A 17,675-nucleotide genomic window follows, 5' to 3' on the forward strand; every position below is an offset into this window, starting at 1 on the left:
TGTGAACAATTGGAACACAATCCCAGTGGGGGACTCTCACACTCTGTGGAGAACACACCTCAAAACTGACCCTCAGATGGTCAGGCAGCTAGGGTATTTCTTCACCAGTTTCAGTCTCTAACTAGTTGGAGCTTCTAAAACCTCCCCACCCACTTCAGCCCTGAGGGCTACGAGAGCAGGCTCCCTCCACCAGAGAGCACCCTCAGACCGAAGCTCAGGAAACAGCTAGGGAGACTGGGTATCGGGGAACTGTCTGCATGACTTCCCAGGTGGGCCAAGCAGATACAGGAAGGGCACCCACAGTATCTGCTTCCAGGGATGATGAATTTGAAGTGCCTGAGGAAATGAAGTGCCCCCCTGTGGCCTTCAAAGCCTGTCATGATGGGGCATCTGTTTCCTCTTTGATCTCACCTCCTGCCACTTCCCACCTTCCTCGCTCTGATCTAGCCACACTGGCCTTCTTTCCTTCTTCCCAATATGCCATGCTCTTTCCACCTCCTGGCCTTTGCACTTTCTCCTTTCTCTGGTGGAGTGCTCTCCTCAGGCTCTTTGCCTGGTCGGCTTTTTCTCAGCTGCCTCAGCTTAGACATCACATTTTCACAGAGGCTTTCTCTCACTGTCTGGTTTAATTAATCCCTTCTCTACCTTCTCTTAGTTCTCTAACTTTGTTTTCTTCTCATTTTCCCACCTTTCCTTTCTTCCTTGCTCCTCCCTTCATAAACAAACATGTATTGAGCACATACCACATACCATACCAGACACTGGAGAGACAGTATCATATGACAAAAACATATGTCATCTGACAAGCTCTTGGGAGCTTGTATTCCAGCTTCAGAAACGAACATAAACAAGCAACAAATGAACATGTATTTGCAACAGTGATTAGTACTAAAGGACTAAGGTGGTGCTAGGCAGTCATAGAAGTCCCATTACTTCATCACACTTGTCATCTGACTCCCTTACTAGATAGACTTCAGCTCCATGAGAGCAAGGACCATGTTTACTTGGTTCCCTGTGGTCCCCCAGCACCTGGTACAGTAAATATTTAACAAATACTTGGCAAATGAATGGAGACTGGAGATGACCAATTTGGGCATCCTCAAGACGGGGAAGTGGCTATAATCCAGGGGATGGACAGCATTGCCCAGGGAGAATATGTGGAAGGAGAGGAGCAGGAGGCCAGAGAAGACCCAGGGAGAGGAGCCTCAGAGAGGAAAGGACCTGGGAGTCTGCCTGAAGTAAGGATAGGTACACCTCACCTGCCTCTTGCCCACACATGATCCCTTTGGCTGATAACTCCTCCTTGAGCTGGAAGCGGCTCTGAGGATCCATCATTTCCATCCTCAAAGTCCCCTATAATTTGGGCCCAGGAGTCCATGCCCTCTCCCTAGGGGACTGCAGGGAACAAGGTGAAGGTTTGGGGGCTCAGAAAGGCCTCTGGGGCTTGGGAATTCAGATGGAGTCTGGATTTCTCCACACCTAATTCCGCCATCCCCCTGGCCCCATCCTTTTCTGCTGGGGCATAGCTCAAGTGTCACCTCCTTCAGGAAGCCTTCTGTGATTCCCAGTTAGAAGCCTCCTTCTAGCTCCTCCAGCCCCCAGTGCTCTCCTCAGCTACCGCTCTGACCACAGAGTGTCACCCTCTGCCTGGGGGAGATGTTATGAATCAATACTATAATAAGAGGGGAGCTGTGCTTTAGTGCCCGGATCGAAAGGGTGGGCATAGATTGGCACTTCTGGATGGAGCCCACCTCTGAAGGTTTTACAAGAAGGGGAAAAGCCACCCCCTGGGAATCAGACAAAATGCGGGCACCATGGGGATTGGGAACAGTTTTAAGTGCTTATTTCAAATATAGAGAGCTGAAGGAGGTCGGAGGTGGGGAAGTGGAAGTAGGAAGGTTCTAGGGGGCCCAGCTTGAGCTCCTGCGCTGGCTCTGCCACTATTTACAAGGTGGCTCTGGTCTCCGCCTTTTCCAGCATCAGGATCATCTGATACGCGAAGGCTAAGGCTGCAGGTCTCCCTCCAGTCACAAGGCGGTGGCCTAGAACCAGCTGCAGAAAGAACCTTCACAAGGGGCGGGGCATCCCGATGCAAGGCTTGCCGGTGCAAACACAGCACCAGTATGACGTGGACTGTGTTTATGTAGGTAGAAAAAAATGCACAAAGCAGTGGGCGCAGGGGGCGGGGGGGGGGGGGGGGTGAGGAATGTACCAGCCCTGCTTCTGATCAGTGGTAATTGCAAGGGCCTTCCTGCAGTCGGGGTTCCCTGGAGGGTAGGAATAAAGTGAAGGGCTCAGGAGGGGTGCTAGTCAGTCTGTGTCCCGTTTGGGGGGCGTGTGGCCTTAGGATTTGCCGGGAGAATGTAGAGTAGCATACCTTAGGGGCGGGTCTCTACAGCTGGTGGTGCTTATTGGGTGGGGTTAGGGAAAACCCGGAGCTCAAAGAGCAAGGCCTTGGAGTCTCAAGAGCTCGGTCCTTTCGGGAAGGGCCGGATTTTGGGGACTGAGAGTCAGCCGAAGAGCTTGAGAAAGCAGGGCTGGCAGTAGGGCTTGCTGGCGCGCTCTTGGAAGGAGCCCTTGGTGAGCGGGCGCAGGCAGAAGGTGCAGGTGAAGTGGTCCGGGTGGAAGCGGCGGCCAAGGGCAGACACACAACGTCCGGTCACCGGGAGGCCACACGTGGCGCACAGCGAACCGCGCCGCGCGTGGAAATGGTTCTCACACAGTGGGCGGCCCTCGTGCTCGTAAAAGCTGCCTGCTGAGAAGGGCGCGAAGCATTCCTGGGGAAGGGCAGTAGTGACAGAATGGATCAGCGGCTGAACGGCCACCAGACAACTCAATTTACGAGTCGAATAACCCCTCTCCATCCTCTCCCGACAGTTCCACTGAGACTTGAAGCCTTGCCTCTAGGAACACCTTGCCCTGAATAATCACCCACCTCGGGATCCTACTTCCCTGCCCCCCCCCCTCCCCGCGCATCCACCCCAAGCCCCGCCTCCAACAGAGCGCACCCTGCAGACGAAACAGTCTGGGTGCCAGAGTGCACTGAGCGCTGAGATGTAGTTATCCAGAATGGGGCCTTGGCAGCCCTGGCAGCGAGGGGCGAAGAGCTGCAGGAAGTCCCGGCGGCAGTACGGGCGGCCCTCGCGCTCATGAAAACCTAGGGGCGTAAACCGAGTGGGCTGAAAGAAAACGGTCCTACGCAGTGTGAAAGCTGTGGGGCCAGAGCGAGCAGTAGGGAGAGGGGGACGAGGTCGGCGCACAGGTGGGGGTTGGGGTGATGGTGCAGAGCTTCAGCTATCCTTCAGAGGATAGGATGGGAACCCACAGGAGGGAGGGTTTGGGGCCAGAAGAGCGCAGGAGAAAATTCATAGCCCCAGGGACTAAGTAGGTCTTAGTCAACTGGGCCAAAGGGTGCAAGGTGGGATGTAAAGCACACCCGTGGCTTTGAAGGTGGGAGTCAAGCTCACCCTCATCTCCAAAGGGCTCCCCGCAACTGACGCAGCAGAAATGCTCTGGGTGCCAGTGGGTCCCCAAGGCAGTAACCATCTTCTGTAGGAAATGAAAGTGGACACTCGATGTTACCCTCCATCCCTTCTTGCCTCCCTCTCCCACCCTGAGCCTCGGTGAGTGGGTAGAATGAAATATGAGTTGAGGCAAGGGAGACCTAAGGAGGATCTTGGGAGTCAAAGAGAGAAGGCAGAATCTGAAGGAATATGGAAGAGGCCAAGGTGCAGGGTTGCCGGGGTGGGAGGCGGTTTGGGACGGAGGGAGGGAGGGCACTGTGAGTGGAAGAAGCCTATCTCACAGGCTCCTTGGGTGAGACAGTGTAGGAACTTGTGGGCCAGGCAGGGCTCACGTGTCGAATGGGTTGATTGCAGAGGCCACATCGTGGGGAGAAGCGCTGGAAGTAGCACTCAGGGCAGAAGGGGGCTCCATCCTTCTCGAAGAAGCTGCTGCCTCCCAGGGCAGTGGAACAGCCACTACAAACGAAGTGCTCAGGGTGCCAAGCACGCCCCAGCGCAGTCACCACCTTCGAGTTGGGGGTGAGGCCAGGGTTAGAGTGGCCCTTGGGCTACCATGTCCCCAATGAGCTAAGGATTGCATGGTATTTTCAAGTTTCATCTCTCAGAGATGAGGATGAAGAATCTAATGTTCAAGTCACTCAGTCTTGTAAGTGAGGGAGATTCAACCCAGGTCTTCCACCATGCTGCCTAGGGCCCACGGTACATTTTAGGAGCCCACAAAAGTGTTGTAATTTCTTTTAAATTCCGAAGAAAAAACTAAGCTAGAAAAATGATTCCATATATAATATTAATGTATTCATCTTTACATTAACACAGTCATAAATATAATTTTAAATATTTTTTTATGGAAGAAGAGACATATGAAGGCAAAAGTGCCCAAGGCCCATGGAGGTCAATGCCACCTGCTTTGCTCAAATTGGGAATTCTGGGATGGAAGCAGGCACTTTATTGGCCAGGACAATCTATGTCAACCACTAGGCACAGTTATTGTAAATAATATCTGCTCAGTCAATAAGCCAAGAACCAAACCAGACTCTAGTAGAGGAGAAAGAGGCTTTTGGTGGGTGGAGCCAACTAGGATTTTGTGAAGATCAAATGAGATGGGGGTTTGTGAAGGAGCTAGTAGCACTGTGCCTGGCACAGAGAAGGACCATAATAAATGGTAACTGGGTTGGAATTCTCACCCTGCCACTTACTTGCTGTGTGACTCAGAGCTTTGGTTTTTCCTCGTTCATAATATATGAATGACAATAATACTCGCTTTCCAGAGTTACTTATTAAAAGGGAGCAGCACGAAGGCTGGCTCTCAGTGAAGATCATGGGTGCGTGGGTCTCTATCACCCTATCCACAGAGCTCCACTTACTTGCCCAGCAATAGGTTTATTGCAGGAGCCACAGAGGCCCTTGGCCTGGGTGGGAATGCCACGGCGGCTGAGGTCGGACTGCAGCAGCCCCAGCATGGTGTCTAAGCTGCCCTTGCTGCTCGGCCCTGGTGAGGGTGGGGAGCCCTCACTCCCAGAACTTGGCGCTGGTGGCTGGGTTGGCCCAGAAGCTGGAAGCTACAACAGGGAGGACATGAGTTGAGTCAGCAATGGAAGCACATGTGGAAAGGTCTACAATGGGTTAGGGAACCACAAAACCACAGTGGCCCACCCCCCTGTCTGACTCACATGGTTCTGGACTCGGAAGTCTGAGAGTGAGGCCATCAGTCTATCCAGTTCCAGGGTGGCGGAGGTGGCGGAAGGTTTTGAGAGAACAGGGGATGGGCTGGGAGGGCTGTGGAGGAAACAGCTTGCGTCAGCTCAGAGCCTCCTAGAATAATGATCCCTCCAGTAACTCAGGTATCTAAGACTGATCACCGCTCTTCTTGCCCTGCCAACTGTGCCAAACTCACAGGCTGGGCCTTTTCTTGTCCTCAGGTTGGTCCTCCTTCTGCTCCCCTGCAGTCTCCTTGCCAGATGGGAACTGAGACATTATTTCATCTGCAGAGAGGAGAGAGGGCTCTGGACATCAGGCCAAGCTCTACCCACCCTCCCACTTAAGGCTTTGTGTCCTATTAGCTGCTACTCTGAAAAATCTATCCCCCTTAATCTCTGCTCTTCCCTGCCCTGCCCCCATCCCGTCAAGACCTATCTCAGTAACCTTGGTACCTGTGATGTTGAACTGAGTAGCATTAAGTTCCTGAAGCAACCGGTCTAGCTCACAGAGCCCTGTGCCCAAGACACCGCTGGAAGAGGAGAATGGTGGAGCCGCAGGGGCCACAGGCTTTGGAGACTGAGGCTTGCATACCGTACTGGGAAACAAGGTGGGAGGTTGGGTTCAGGGTGGGGAATCCAAGTCTCCTCACCTTGAGTCCCAGTTGACTTTCCCATTCCCTAGTTCCCAGGCCCCTTACCTGTACAGATGGTCCTTATCTCCGGAGGCTCCTAAAGACTCCCCAGACCTCATCTACAGAGAGACAGACACATGTGTGGGATAACAGGCCTGTACTCTGTCTCACTCAGGCCCAGATTCCCCTAGTCTTGGCCAGCCTGGCCCTAGTGGTTGACCCAGTCCATAGCATCTGATCTCACCTGTGACTGGTGGCCATAGGGCTGGGAAGATGTGAGGGGCTCTGGGGGTCGCTCTTGGGGAGCCCCTGACCTTGGCATGTGTGAGGTGGTGGTCTCCAGGTCAGAGAGCAGGGCATCTGCAGGGAGAGGCCATCAGGGTGAGAGGTTGAGAGGTCAAGGTTAGGGCACGGTCAGGACCTTAAGACATGAAAGGATAAGCGTTCCAAGTGGGCAGTATTTGAAGACAAAAGCCAGTATTAAGAGCAGAAATGAATAATCAGAACGAAACACAAGGCTAGACCAAGGCAGAAACATGGAAAGGCAGCATGTCTGGAGTGTGCATGTGTATATTTATGTCCAGAATATCCCAAATGGCTCATCCTGGGAGTCTTGCACAAATACAGCAGCCTGGGGTTTTTTTGTTTGTTTGGGTTTTTTTTTTTTTTTTTTGATTCTCAAAATCTTCCCTAATGCAGTCAAAATTGGCTCTTTACTGGAGCCAAATTTGGCTCCACCCCAAATTGCTCAATTGGCTACATGCCTGGCATCCAGCTTTCTGATTGGATGCTTCTTTGCCACGCCCAATTCTTCTCCAGACCTGAACAAGCCCACTCTGCTCTGGCCCACCTCCAGGACTGGGTCCCACCCTGTGCAACTCATTGGTGAGTCTTCGGGGACCTGCTTTCTGATTGGCTTATTCTCCCCATACCCAGAGCTCGTAACCCCTACTGAGCAGCACCCCCTATTGCAAGGTGCTGGAACCCCTTCTGTCTCACAGTTGGAAGGCACTGCCTTCTAGCCCGAGTTCCAACAGACAGGGACTACAAAATGCCTCCTTCCCACCGGGACACCACTACCCGCTACCCCCATCGCCTTTCCCTTCCAGAACCTATAAGTTCCTGCCCCTTTACTCTTCATCTCTGAACACTGTGGTGGAACCCTTAACCTCTCCCTGGCATCTACATGACCCGTACCAAACTTAGGAAGCTTTAACTCTTTCGTTCCCAAAACCCTAGGGCAGGCCCCTTTCTTTTCCAGAACTTGATGTCATAGCCTCCCTTCCTGTCTACTTTCCCAGTCCCGGACCCAAGACCCCTTTAACCGCTCCCATCCTACAGCCCCTGAGCCCAGGCGCCCATAGGCGGGCACTGCATCTCCCTGCCCATCTGTCTCCAGCAGAGCGAGAAAAGGAGGGAGGGAGCGGCCAGCCAGGGAAAGGCAGGAAGGGAGAGGCAGGAAGGGGGACGTGGAGTCGGAAAGAAGGCGCGGGCAGAGGCCAGAAGCGAGAAGACAGGAGGCAGGATGAGGAGATGCGGGGGAGTGCCAGGGGGCTCCAGGATGGGGAAGCGGTCCAGGGGATGGTGAAGGGCTGCGTCCAAGGGGACTCGAGCCCCACTCACCCAGGTCCTCCATGGTGGGGTGCAGGCAGACCACGCCGGGCTTGCTGGGCGGGGGCCGTGTCCGGTGGGGGCGGAGGGTGGTTGGGGGTGGGGGAGGACGTCCGGGAGCTCAAGGCCCAGCCGTGACCATGTAAGGAAGCCGGGATCCGTTGGGATGGGGTTAGAGGGAAAGGTGGGGGGAGTGGGGGGCAATGAACGGGAGAATCCTGGGTGGGGGCGTGTAATACGGGAGGGAGGGCTGCCGTCCACGCAGGCCCAGCCCCCCTGCTCGTAGGGAGGCTGCCACACCCCAGCCTTGGCCTCAGCTGCAAGGAGCCCCAGGCGCCAACAGCTAGAGTCAGAGAAGTGGCTCTCCCAGACCTTGCCCGGAATCTACGCCCAGTCAGACTCTGAAACACAGACTGAGGCCCGCAAGCAGACACCTCCCAAAAGTTAGCATCCTGAGTGTCAGACAGAGCCCTTCTTCCACCCAGGCCTTTCCTGTGAGACTTGATCCAGACACAATTTGGGGGTTGGGGGCAGAAATGATATTCTAAGCATCAGTCAGGGCCCAGGTTCACAGACCTTCCCTTAGAGATGCTAACAAACAATGACATAAACAGAGCTCCCAAAAGGCAAAATACTAAACACAAATCTCTCAGAGACAGACACAATGAACCCTTCTGCAGACCCGAGAGCAGGACCTTCTCTCCAAGACCGGAAAACAGACACGCAGACACAGTTTAACTGAAATGCAGGCACAAGCCCCATGCAGACTCAGAAAACACTCCCAGGCAGCCAGACCCCACCCAGCCAGCCTTGGAGATAAAGACCTTCCTTAACAGTGAGGTGACCCAGACCTCATCCAAAAGACTCCCTTCCCAAGATACTGTTGGACAGAGAGAAGAAAGACACAGACTTCAGTGACATAAAGGAACAAGAAGCCTTCCTTGGACTGAGACCCTGAGAAATCAAGACACTCTACGGATGGATATAGACACACAATAGTGCACAGCCATTGAACTGTGGGCCTTGACCCAGACCTGAGTCCAGACATGCACACTTCAGCCTTAGAAATTCAGCCGGCTGAACCCTGGCTGCAGGCTCAGTTGGAGCGTCTTCCCAAACACCAAAAGGTTGTGGGTTCAATTCAATCCCCGATCAGGCAGGATGTGTACAGGAGGCAACTTGATGGGTGTTTCTCTCTCTCTTTCTCTCTCAAATCAATAAAATATCTTAAGGTGAGGATTAGAAACAATTTACAAGATACAGTGGTACCTCAGTACTTGCGGCTAATTTGTTCTGGAATTCATGACCAGTGCTGAAACCGACGAGTACTGAACACAGAACACGAGTGATGAAGCATTGCCTCTTGTGGGGTGGCATTGTGACTCATACAAGCTCTTGAAAGCGCAAGGATCTCTGAGCAGGCCGCGAAAAATTTTCCCTCCCAGAACGCACCGAGTACAGGATTTGAGTTCTGAAGCCAAGTACTGAGGTGTGACTGTATTCATCTGCTGCTGAAACTGTACAGCAAAGCATCATTGTAAATTATTTCACACAAAATGGTGGTTTCATTAGGTGAGGAATTTAGTATTTCACACGGGCTTTGATTTATGTATAATTTTTAATTAAACTGTAAGCTTTCTTACAGCATATAGCTCTTTGTATGTGGAACTGAGGTATACAATGTTCTGTTGTAAATGGAGCAAATGCTTAAAACAAGGCTAACAGCCCTGGCTGGTGTAGCTCAGTGGATTGAGCGCGGGCCTGCGAACCAGACGATCGTGGTTCGATTCCCAGTCAGGGCACATGCCTGGGTTACAGGCCAGTTCCCTGCCAGTTCCCGGCAGGGGCCAATTCCCAGCAGGGGATGCACAAGAAGCAACCATACATTGATGTTTCTCTTCCTCTCTCCTTCCCTTCCCCTCTAAAGATAAATAAAATATTAAAAAAACAAAAACAAAAACAAGGCTAACAAGTGTACCAGTACTTGTTTTAAGACTATGATTCAGAAAAAAATGTAAGAACCACAGTGCCATAGATGCCTCTCAACTGTGTAGTTATATTTGCTAATACTATCTCTTATAATATAGCCCTGATTTTGAGCTGAAATCCATATAAGAACTAATCTTAATTCTGTATTTTCCCAGTAAGGCAATAGGCCACATTAATTAAACTGAAGGGGTCAGGGGCAACAGCAGCAAATCAGAACCTGTGGGCATTTAAGACTTTATTTATTTTTAGAGTGAGGAGGAGGGAAAAAGTGAAGGAGAAAAACATTGATCTGTTACCTCTTGTCCACCCTGCTACTAGGAACCGAACCCGAAACCCGGCCAAGTGCCCTGACAAGAAATTGAACCCTTGACCTTTCAGCTTGTGGGGCAATGCCCAACCATGCCACACTGATCAGGGCCAACTTGGGGGTGTTTTTAAAAACTGATGGCCAGGGCACCATCCCCTCAGTCCAAATCAATCAGAAAGAGCTCAGGAATCAATATTTTAAAATATCCTTTAAAAAGCTGTCTGGGTGGCTCTAACACAGCCTGATAAAGTGAGACCTGGACAAATGCTCACAGAGGCAGAGGCGGCAGTCTCAGCCTTAGTGTTGCAGAGGCTGGCTGGCAGGCTCGGTCCAGGCATTCTCCTCAAAGTTAGGCTGCCATTTGAGTGGTCAGCGATCTGGGAGCTGGGTGTGGAGACCCTGCCTTGGAGACCAAAGCAATATGAGCTCTTCCCTCACCTCAGTGCCAGCCCAGGGCTTTGACCCTCTGGGCATGACCAAGACAGGCTTCAGAGACTCCATGAACACAGTAGGTCTTCCTTCAGTCAAACAGCGGGAGGGCACTTGGACCCAGAGATTGAAGGCCTGAGATGGGTGATGGACACTTAGAAAACAGTAAGGCCAAGTCCTTGGCTATACACTGCCAAACCAACAGCATTCCCTCAGCACTGTCCTCTCATCCCTGACCAAGGTCTGCGTCCAGTTGAGTGGCTGTGTGAGCTATGAAGACACATGAGCAGGAAGTGGGCTTCCCTAGGGGCCAAAAACCACATCCTAGGGAGAAGCCTGGGAACTCTTTTATTCCAGGGCTGCATTTTACTTATTAAACTCTTACCCGCCAAGGGTGGCCTGTATCAAGCAAGATACAGAGACTAGGATACAAAGGCCCTATTTTATGGGTGAAGAGATGCCCACAGAAAAGTAAGCAGAGACACCACACAACAGGGGTATCCAACTCCAAAGTTTTAATCCCAATTCCAGAAGGATGGGCAAAGCCAGGGTGGCTTGGGGCCCCTGGCTCTTCTCCATATCATGAGTCCCATGTCTGGACCTTGGCCTTGGCTTCTCACTCCTGGGTCTTCGGCCCATCATCTTGGGGTCTAGTTTCAACCTCCCGTTAGTCCTCGGTGGTGACTCCTGCTTAGCCTCCTCCCTGTGCCACTCTGAGGAAGGCTGCCTTCATAGCCAATAACTCTTGGGTCTCCTCCAAGGGGATGTCAACAGTCTAGGCCGGTACCCTTGCTTTCCATTTCAATTCCCATCACCACAGCCAGTAAAGCCTCAGTCAGGGGACCTGCTTCCTCGCCTGCTGCTTCTACAAGCCCCACTAAGGCCAGGGCCCGCTTCCGAGGGCACTGCCCTGGCCTCAGTGTCCAGCGGGCACAGTGGACAGCCAACCGGGGTCGGCCCAGGCGGAATACCTCACTCACGGATTCTGGGCCACCTTGGGGTCCCAGGTGGATACGCCCCACAGCCTCTTCCAGCTCCTCCTCCAGCCCAGGCAGCAGGAAACGGCCTGCAGCCTCCAGTGCCTCCTCAACCTCTGAGCCCAGCAGGGGTTGGCCTGGCAGGGGAATGGGCCGCAAGGCTGCTCCACAGCCCCGGCAGCCATGTAAGTGATGCAGGATAGGCCAGGCTGCACTGGGTGATAGGCCCCGAAGAGGCACTAGGTCCATCTGCGCTTCAGCAAAGCTGCCAGCTAGCAGGGCCCGGAAGAAAGGGGAAGCAGTAGATGAGGCAGCCCGCTGGGCAGGGAGCCGTAGGCCTGAGTCCAGCAGGAAGTGGAGATCAGGGGCTGGGATGGGGGCTGGGCCCAACAGAGGTTCATAGAGGCAAGGGGAGGGCGGGTCTAGGTCCAAGGGGATTGTAGTTGGGAGGCCTGGGCTGGCAGTGGGAGACATCAGGCTTTGGAGGCAGGAAAGGGAGTCTGCAGCAAAGAAGAGGAAGAGTGGGTGTGGACTTGGCCGAGTTAGTGCCGAGAGGAGGAGACGAAGGCCACCTTGGTCCAGAAGTAGTCGGCGCCATAGAGAAGGCTTCCTTTGAGGAGAAAGAGAATCGTTCAGAAGGTAGAAAAGGGTGGGCCGGGGAATAGCAACCTTGCTTCCCTGGTCCCTTCGAGGTACCCATATCGCCCTCACCGACAGATGAAGGGCAGGGTCAATGCACAGGCCACACGGTCCTCAGGACTCCCAGAGAGCAGTAGGTGAGTGAGGGCACCCACTCCAAAGGGCGATTCGGCCTGCACAGTCAGGTTCTGCAGCAGCATCTCACCTGCAGGGATGGGCAGAGTGGGTCAGGTTGGGAGCTGGTGTCCAAGATTGGGGTGGGATGGACAAGGCAGGCCTCTGGGCCCCTGAAAGGAAGATGGGTAAAACCTCAGGAAAAGAAATAAGGACATGGGAAAGGAGGATGCAGGCTCTGGAGAGATGGTGTCCAGTGCTAGGAACTGGAAGTCAAGGGCAGGAACAGGAAGTGGGATGCTCAGGGAGTAAGTCACGGCCATTGAGGACTGAAATAGGACACAGGAGAAGGCAGTCCCTGGTAGTGTTGTAAATGGTAGTGGGACCTGGAAAGACATGGGATCTAAACCTGGGTTCACCAGTAGGCGACAATGCAGAACCAAGGGTATACTGGGGAAGGAAATGCCGACAGGCACAATTCTAGGTTACCGGGGCCAAGCCTGGTTTGGGAGTATCTGGGCCCCAAGGCTTGGGCAAAGTATGGAGCAGAGCTTTGGAGGCTGAGAGAGTAGAACAGGATGGAGCCCAATGGAGCCTTCCCTTCCTCATTCCTGGTGGCTAGGGTTGTTTGGACTGAGACAACAGTGAGAGAAGGAGGAGTTGAGAGGCGAGGTTCTGAGCTCATTCTGGGCGAAAGTGGAAGATGAGGCAGAGAGATGCAGGGAGACACACCCAGCTCACGGTGCTGGCTGCGCAGGGTGAGGGGCCGGGAACGCAGAGTGGGCCAATCCTCTGGGGCAACACCAAGCACTAGCCAGGCACGCAGCAGCGCAGCTCCGTAGCTGCGCACAAAGGCCTCGAGGCAGGCAGGGTTGCAGGTGAGGCGTGTCAGGATACGCAGTGCACGTGGGCTCGGTGGGCCTGGCGCACCCGTCACGTAGGCCAGTAGACCACAGAGAGCCGGGCCTGTCACCAGCGCCCCACTTGGGTCTGGAGCCTGGGAGAACCGTGAAAGCAGCAGCAGCGCTGGCCCCTCACGGCCCCAAGGTTCCTCAGTGGCAGCAGGACTGCGCCCTGGTGTGCGCAGCATGCGAGGTGTCCGCATGAAGGCTGAGCCCCGGGCAGGACTGGCTGGTTCAGCCAGCTTAGGTGGTGGAGGCAGCGGACAACGCTCTGGAGACCAGTCTGGAGAGATGTCTCCGGGGCCAGCAGCGTAGCCCTCAGATACCAGCCACGACCTGCAAAGGGGAGAAAAAGGAGGCTGAACTCAAAGCCAAGGCAAGGGGGGAGGGCCAAAAGAAGGTGGCAGAAGCCTGGGAGAGGGGGAGAAGTGGCCAGAGAGGGAGAAAGGGGAGAAAGAGAGGAGGGGGAAAAACCCAAAGTCATTCAGTAACACTGATGCTTGTTATGTACTAAGCTCCATTTTAGACGCTGGGAAATAGCAATAAACAAAACTTCCTGTCTTCTTATAGAGTTTATATTCCAGTAAGTAGAAACAAACAACAAAATAAACACAGAAAGCATAAGGTATGTTAGTGTGGAGTTAGTGAAGGGGTACATATGGAGAAAATGAAAAGGAATAGAAAAAAGCTGGAAGAGTGAAAAGCTGACATTTAAAAAAAGTAGTGATGGTACCCTCACTGAGAAGGTAGATCTAGTCAAGGCACATGGGAGGAAGAGTGCTCTGGGCAGAGGGAACAGCAACCAAAGAGGCCCTGAGATGGTACTCACCTGTCATGTTAAAAACGTAGCTAGGAAGCCATTGTGCAGGAGTGTAGTAGGCACCAAGGAGAACGGTAGGAGATGAAGTCAGAGAGTTCAAAGATGGCTGACATTTATTGAGCAGTGTTTAGTACCATGTATGGCACAAAGTTCCCTCATTTAATCTTTATAAGAACTCTGTGGGGTAGGTATGTATTATTATCCTCAATTTTACATACAAGGAATGGGAGGCTCAGAGAAGTTAACTTTCCCATGATAACTCAGCTTGGAAGTGGTGGTACCAAAATTAGAACTTTGACTCCAGAGTATACTATTTACAACCAGCGCAAATACCACCTTCCAGTGCACCTGTCTGGACCCCAAAGTTCAGAGGTGCTGGGGTGGTGCCAAGGTCAAAGGTGGACCCAGGGGAGAGAAGGTGTGTTTAATGGGGACTGGAAAGTGGTCACATCAGGGGAGAACTAGGAATCAGGAGGCAGAGTCAATGAAAGTCTTACTGAGACAGAAGCAGAGTAAGAGTAGTGAAGAGAGCAGATACAGATCCCTATCCCAAAGCTCAGGTGGGGACTCACCTGAGGCTTCGGAAGCTTCTAGCCTCTACCCGCTCAGGGGTCTGCTCCTCAGGAAAGTCCCAGGAAGCAGCTTCTCTTCCCTCTTCTTCCTCATCACCAGCATCACCACACAGCTGCCCAGCCAAGAGAGGTACAAGTCCCAGAGCCTGTAGCCGGCTCAGGGCCCCTGTATCATAGAGGAAGCCCACAAGGGCAGCCACAACACGAGGGTGCCAGGCACTGGCACGAGGATCCCGCAACAGGCCCATCAGCAACTCCAAACCACCAGCATCCCGCAGCCGGGCCCGGTTGATGGCCTCCCGGCAAAGTAGGCACACAGCCCGCACCAGGGGCTGCTGGGAGGCTGGGCCAGCCCCACTGGCACCCCGGCGCCGCTGGAGCTCACCCAGTAGCACCTCCACACCACCAGCATTGCCAAGTGCAGGCCGTACCAGGCCCTGGGCACACAGATTGGCAAGAGTCAGGATAGCTGCCTCACGTACCACCCTTTTGGGGTGGGAGGCCAGGCTGACCAGTGGGCCTAGCCCCCCACCCAGACTTAGCTGCTCAGCACAGGCCCGGGAGCAGCCTCGACTCAGCTCCAAAAGGGCACGGACTAGGGCCAAGGTCAGTGCAGGGTCTGGGGCAGCAGCCAGAAGCTCAGCCAGTGGGCGCACTGCTCCCTGCTGTGCCAGGGCCAGGCGGTGCTGGGGTGAGTCCGCCAGGTTGCGGAGGGCACGGACCACACTCTGCAGGCACTGTGAGTCCTGGCAGGCCGTCAGGCTCTCAACGAGTAGGGGAACAGCACCTGAAGAGGAAAGGTATGGACACAGAATGAGAAAAGATAGACACCCAAGCCCCTCTCCCACCCCAAGCTCAAGCCAACTCTATCATCATAGCCTGCTCACCAGCAGAATGGATATCCCCACAACTCTCAGGTTCCATGGCTAAGTTTCCCAGAGCACGGGCTGTTCGGTTCTGGATGCTGTCGGTCTTCACACACTGAAGAATAGTCACTACAAGAGAGTTTGGCCCCTACAGGGTTATACCCATTCTTGTGTCTCTCATTAATCACCTCAAGAATGTGGCCTGAGAGGGTCAGGGAAGTCCTCCAGAAGAAACCAGTACTTATTGGGTCTGAAAGATTAAATAGATAGGTATTTACTAGAAGGATGATGGATGGAGCTGTTACAGGGCATTTCAGGTTTGGAAGCAGCCTTTGCAAAGGTCCAGAGGTGAGACCATTCAATGTCTGCTACGACCTCATGAAAAGCCTCGAATGCCAGGCCAAGGAATCAGGGCTTGAATGTGAGGGAACTGGGAGCCACATGGATCTTTAAAAATAGGAGTGATGAGCCCTGGCTGATGTAGCTCAGCAGATTGAGAGCGGGCCTGCAAACCACATGATCACGGTTCGATTCCCAGTCAGGGCATATGCCTGGGTTGCAGGCCAGTTCCCAGCAGGGGACTCACGAGAGGCAACCATACATTGATATTTCTCTCCTTCCCTCTCCTCCCCTTCCTCTCTAAAGATAAATAAATAAAATCTTAAAAAAAAGAATAGGAGTGATGTGATGGAATCTGGCAATCAGGGGGAAGAATGGATTTTTAGGGGGAAAAAATAAGGCACAGAAGCACCAAGGAGCTTGTTGCAATAGTCCAGGTGAGAAAGGAAAGTGGCTTGAACCAAGTCAGCTACCAGCACATCCCAGAACATGGACACCGGTCTCTGGGCACATGTTGGAAGAGGGATAGAAGTAGATGGAATTGGAGATATTTAAAAGGCAAAACAGTGACTGAATGACTAAAAATAAAAACTTTAATTTATTGAGGACTAACTAATGTGCCAGGCCTGTTGTCAAACATATTTTGGTCCAGATGAATTTTATGCAAATTTAAAGTATACCGATATTTTATTTTATCCAAAAATTTTAAGATTTTATCAAAACTGGCATAATTCCATACAGGCTTAAACTGCATAAACTGTGTTTACAACGTTGCCACTAGGAGGCGCCAACTTTGCTGGGAAACAAAAGCTTGCTGTCTTTTGTTAGGATTTGCTCTTTACTAGTTCTTAGTACCCAGTATATGCTTAGAATACTTGAGTTCTATATCTGTATTTCATTTTCCCCCAACTCTAGTATTGCGAAGTAGTTATTATTATCCCATTTTACTTAGCACCGGAGGGTTCTACCTGACTGCAGAGTCACTACATCTTCTAAGCTCTAGCTCATCAAATGGCCACAGGGCTGTCAATTTAGGAGCCATTGTTTGCTATGAACCTCATAAATGGAGGCTCAAAATCATCTAAAAGTCACCAAATAACCCCTTTGGCCTCACCAGCCCAGAGGCGAGGGAGGGGCCAGAGAACCAATATCCAGGCAATGGCTGTAATTATTGATCTGGGAAGGATCGACTATAAACAGAGCTGAAACGTAACGAGGCTTGAAAGCTTGAGAGGTATGTGCCACACTGTCACAAGACACGTTCTCCCAGGACACAACACAAAGAATTCAAGCCATCCTAGACACAGACAACAAGTGGGCGTGCACGGAACCCTTCTAGGAAATGAGGGCGGAGCACTTACCCAAAGGGAGAATGCCTCCGAGTCTGCGCACTTCAGTTCGGCACGCCCCTTCTGTACAGCAGTTGGCTAGGATGCTGAGCGCCAAGTCCAGGGTCTTGCGCAGGCGCGCAGGCAACGAGGGAGTCGAAGAGGACGCAACGGAGGGGGCGGGGCCACCAGCAGCCTCAGACTCCACCGACGAAGGGGCGGAGCCGGAGACAGTCTGGGACGGAGTGGGACCCACGGTGGACGCTTGCCGTAGCAGCGCGAGAAGGGGGAGGAGCCCGCCGCGTGCCCGGAAGCGCTCGATTCCCCCAGCTGCCTTGACGTAGCGCGTGCGAAGGGCTAAGAGCGCACGGCCTAAGGGTGTCTCGTTGGTAGCTGTGTCCTTTAGCCCACCTAGACCCTCCCCGGCCGCCGCTGTGAGCTGCGAGAGGCAGAATGAGAGCGAGTCCGCAGGGGTTGGTTTCGCAGCCGCCATCTTGGCTCAGGCCTAAGGCTCCGCCCCCCTTTCGCTGCTGATCAGAGGCAGCGGAACTGGAAGAGAGGGACGTAGCCAGGAACCTCCTCTCTGACGCTTTCTAAATAGCGCCACCGCAGTTATTAAGCAAGTCGGAAGTTGTAGTTCTCGATCACGGTACTGACTCTTGCACAGTCGCAGAAAACGCTTCGAGGGTAGTAGTTATTTAATCGTTGCGCGAGCCCAGGAGGCGCGTGCCGTGCATGCTGGTATATGTAGTCCACGCAAAGCTTAACACACCTGGTTTAGGTGGGGTGGGAAACCCTCTCCCAGAGGTCCGGGAGGGGGTTGGTGTAATTTGGAGATCCTAGACTTGCGTCCTTGGAGTTTCAGTATCGTGTAGCACCAGGTGACGTCGCTAGTCAGCCGCCAGGTTACCCTCAGCAGCTACCCACTT

The 17,675-nt window shown here is 53.1% G+C and overlaps 2 protein-coding genes across 3 annotated transcripts; both read right to left on the minus strand.

Annotated features, from left to right (window-relative positions):
- Positions 1-2,084: 2,084 nt before the first annotated feature.
- On the minus strand, positions 2,085-7,665 carry TGFB1I1 (transforming growth factor beta 1 induced transcript 1). Of its 2 annotated transcripts, none has more exons than XM_037067258.1 (11): positions 7,477-7,665; positions 6,098-6,213; positions 5,920-5,972; positions 5,675-5,817; positions 5,419-5,506; positions 5,195-5,300; positions 4,889-5,083; positions 3,857-4,030; positions 3,468-3,546; positions 3,009-3,157; positions 2,085-2,777 (listed from the first exon to the last, which is right to left on the minus strand). In XM_037067258.1, exons 1-11 carry the CDS (start codon positions 7,487-7,489, stop codon positions 2,511-2,513), a joined length of 1,383 nt encoding a protein of 460 aa, XP_036923153.1. In that variant the 5' UTR covers positions 7,490-7,665; the 3' UTR covers positions 2,085-2,510. The 2 variants fall into 2 exon arrangements, with proteins under 2 accessions (XP_036923153.1, XP_036923152.1); XM_037067257.1 differs by having other exon boundaries at positions 3,468-3,549; positions 7,477-7,662.
- Positions 7,666-10,682: 3,017 nt separating this feature from the next.
- ARMC5 (armadillo repeat containing 5) lies at positions 10,683-17,272 on the minus strand. The gene is made up of 6 exons (XM_037067244.1): positions 16,780-17,272; positions 15,101-15,208; positions 14,214-15,000; positions 12,652-13,157; positions 11,878-12,010; positions 10,683-11,776 (listed from the first exon to the last, which is right to left on the minus strand). Exons 1-6 carry the CDS (start codon positions 17,237-17,239, stop codon positions 10,957-10,959), a joined length of 2,814 nt encoding a protein of 937 aa, XP_036923139.1. The 5' UTR covers positions 17,240-17,272; the 3' UTR covers positions 10,683-10,956.
- Between the last annotated feature and the right edge of the window lie 403 nt (positions 17,273-17,675).

The sequence above is a fragment of the Sturnira hondurensis genome, unplaced genomic scaffold (genome assembly GCF_014824575.4).
Source record: "Sturnira hondurensis isolate 20B ecotype Veracruz unplaced genomic scaffold, ASM1482457v3 Scaffold0017094, whole genome shotgun sequence".
NCBI lineage: Eukaryota > Metazoa > Chordata > Mammalia > Chiroptera > Phyllostomidae > Sturnira > Sturnira hondurensis.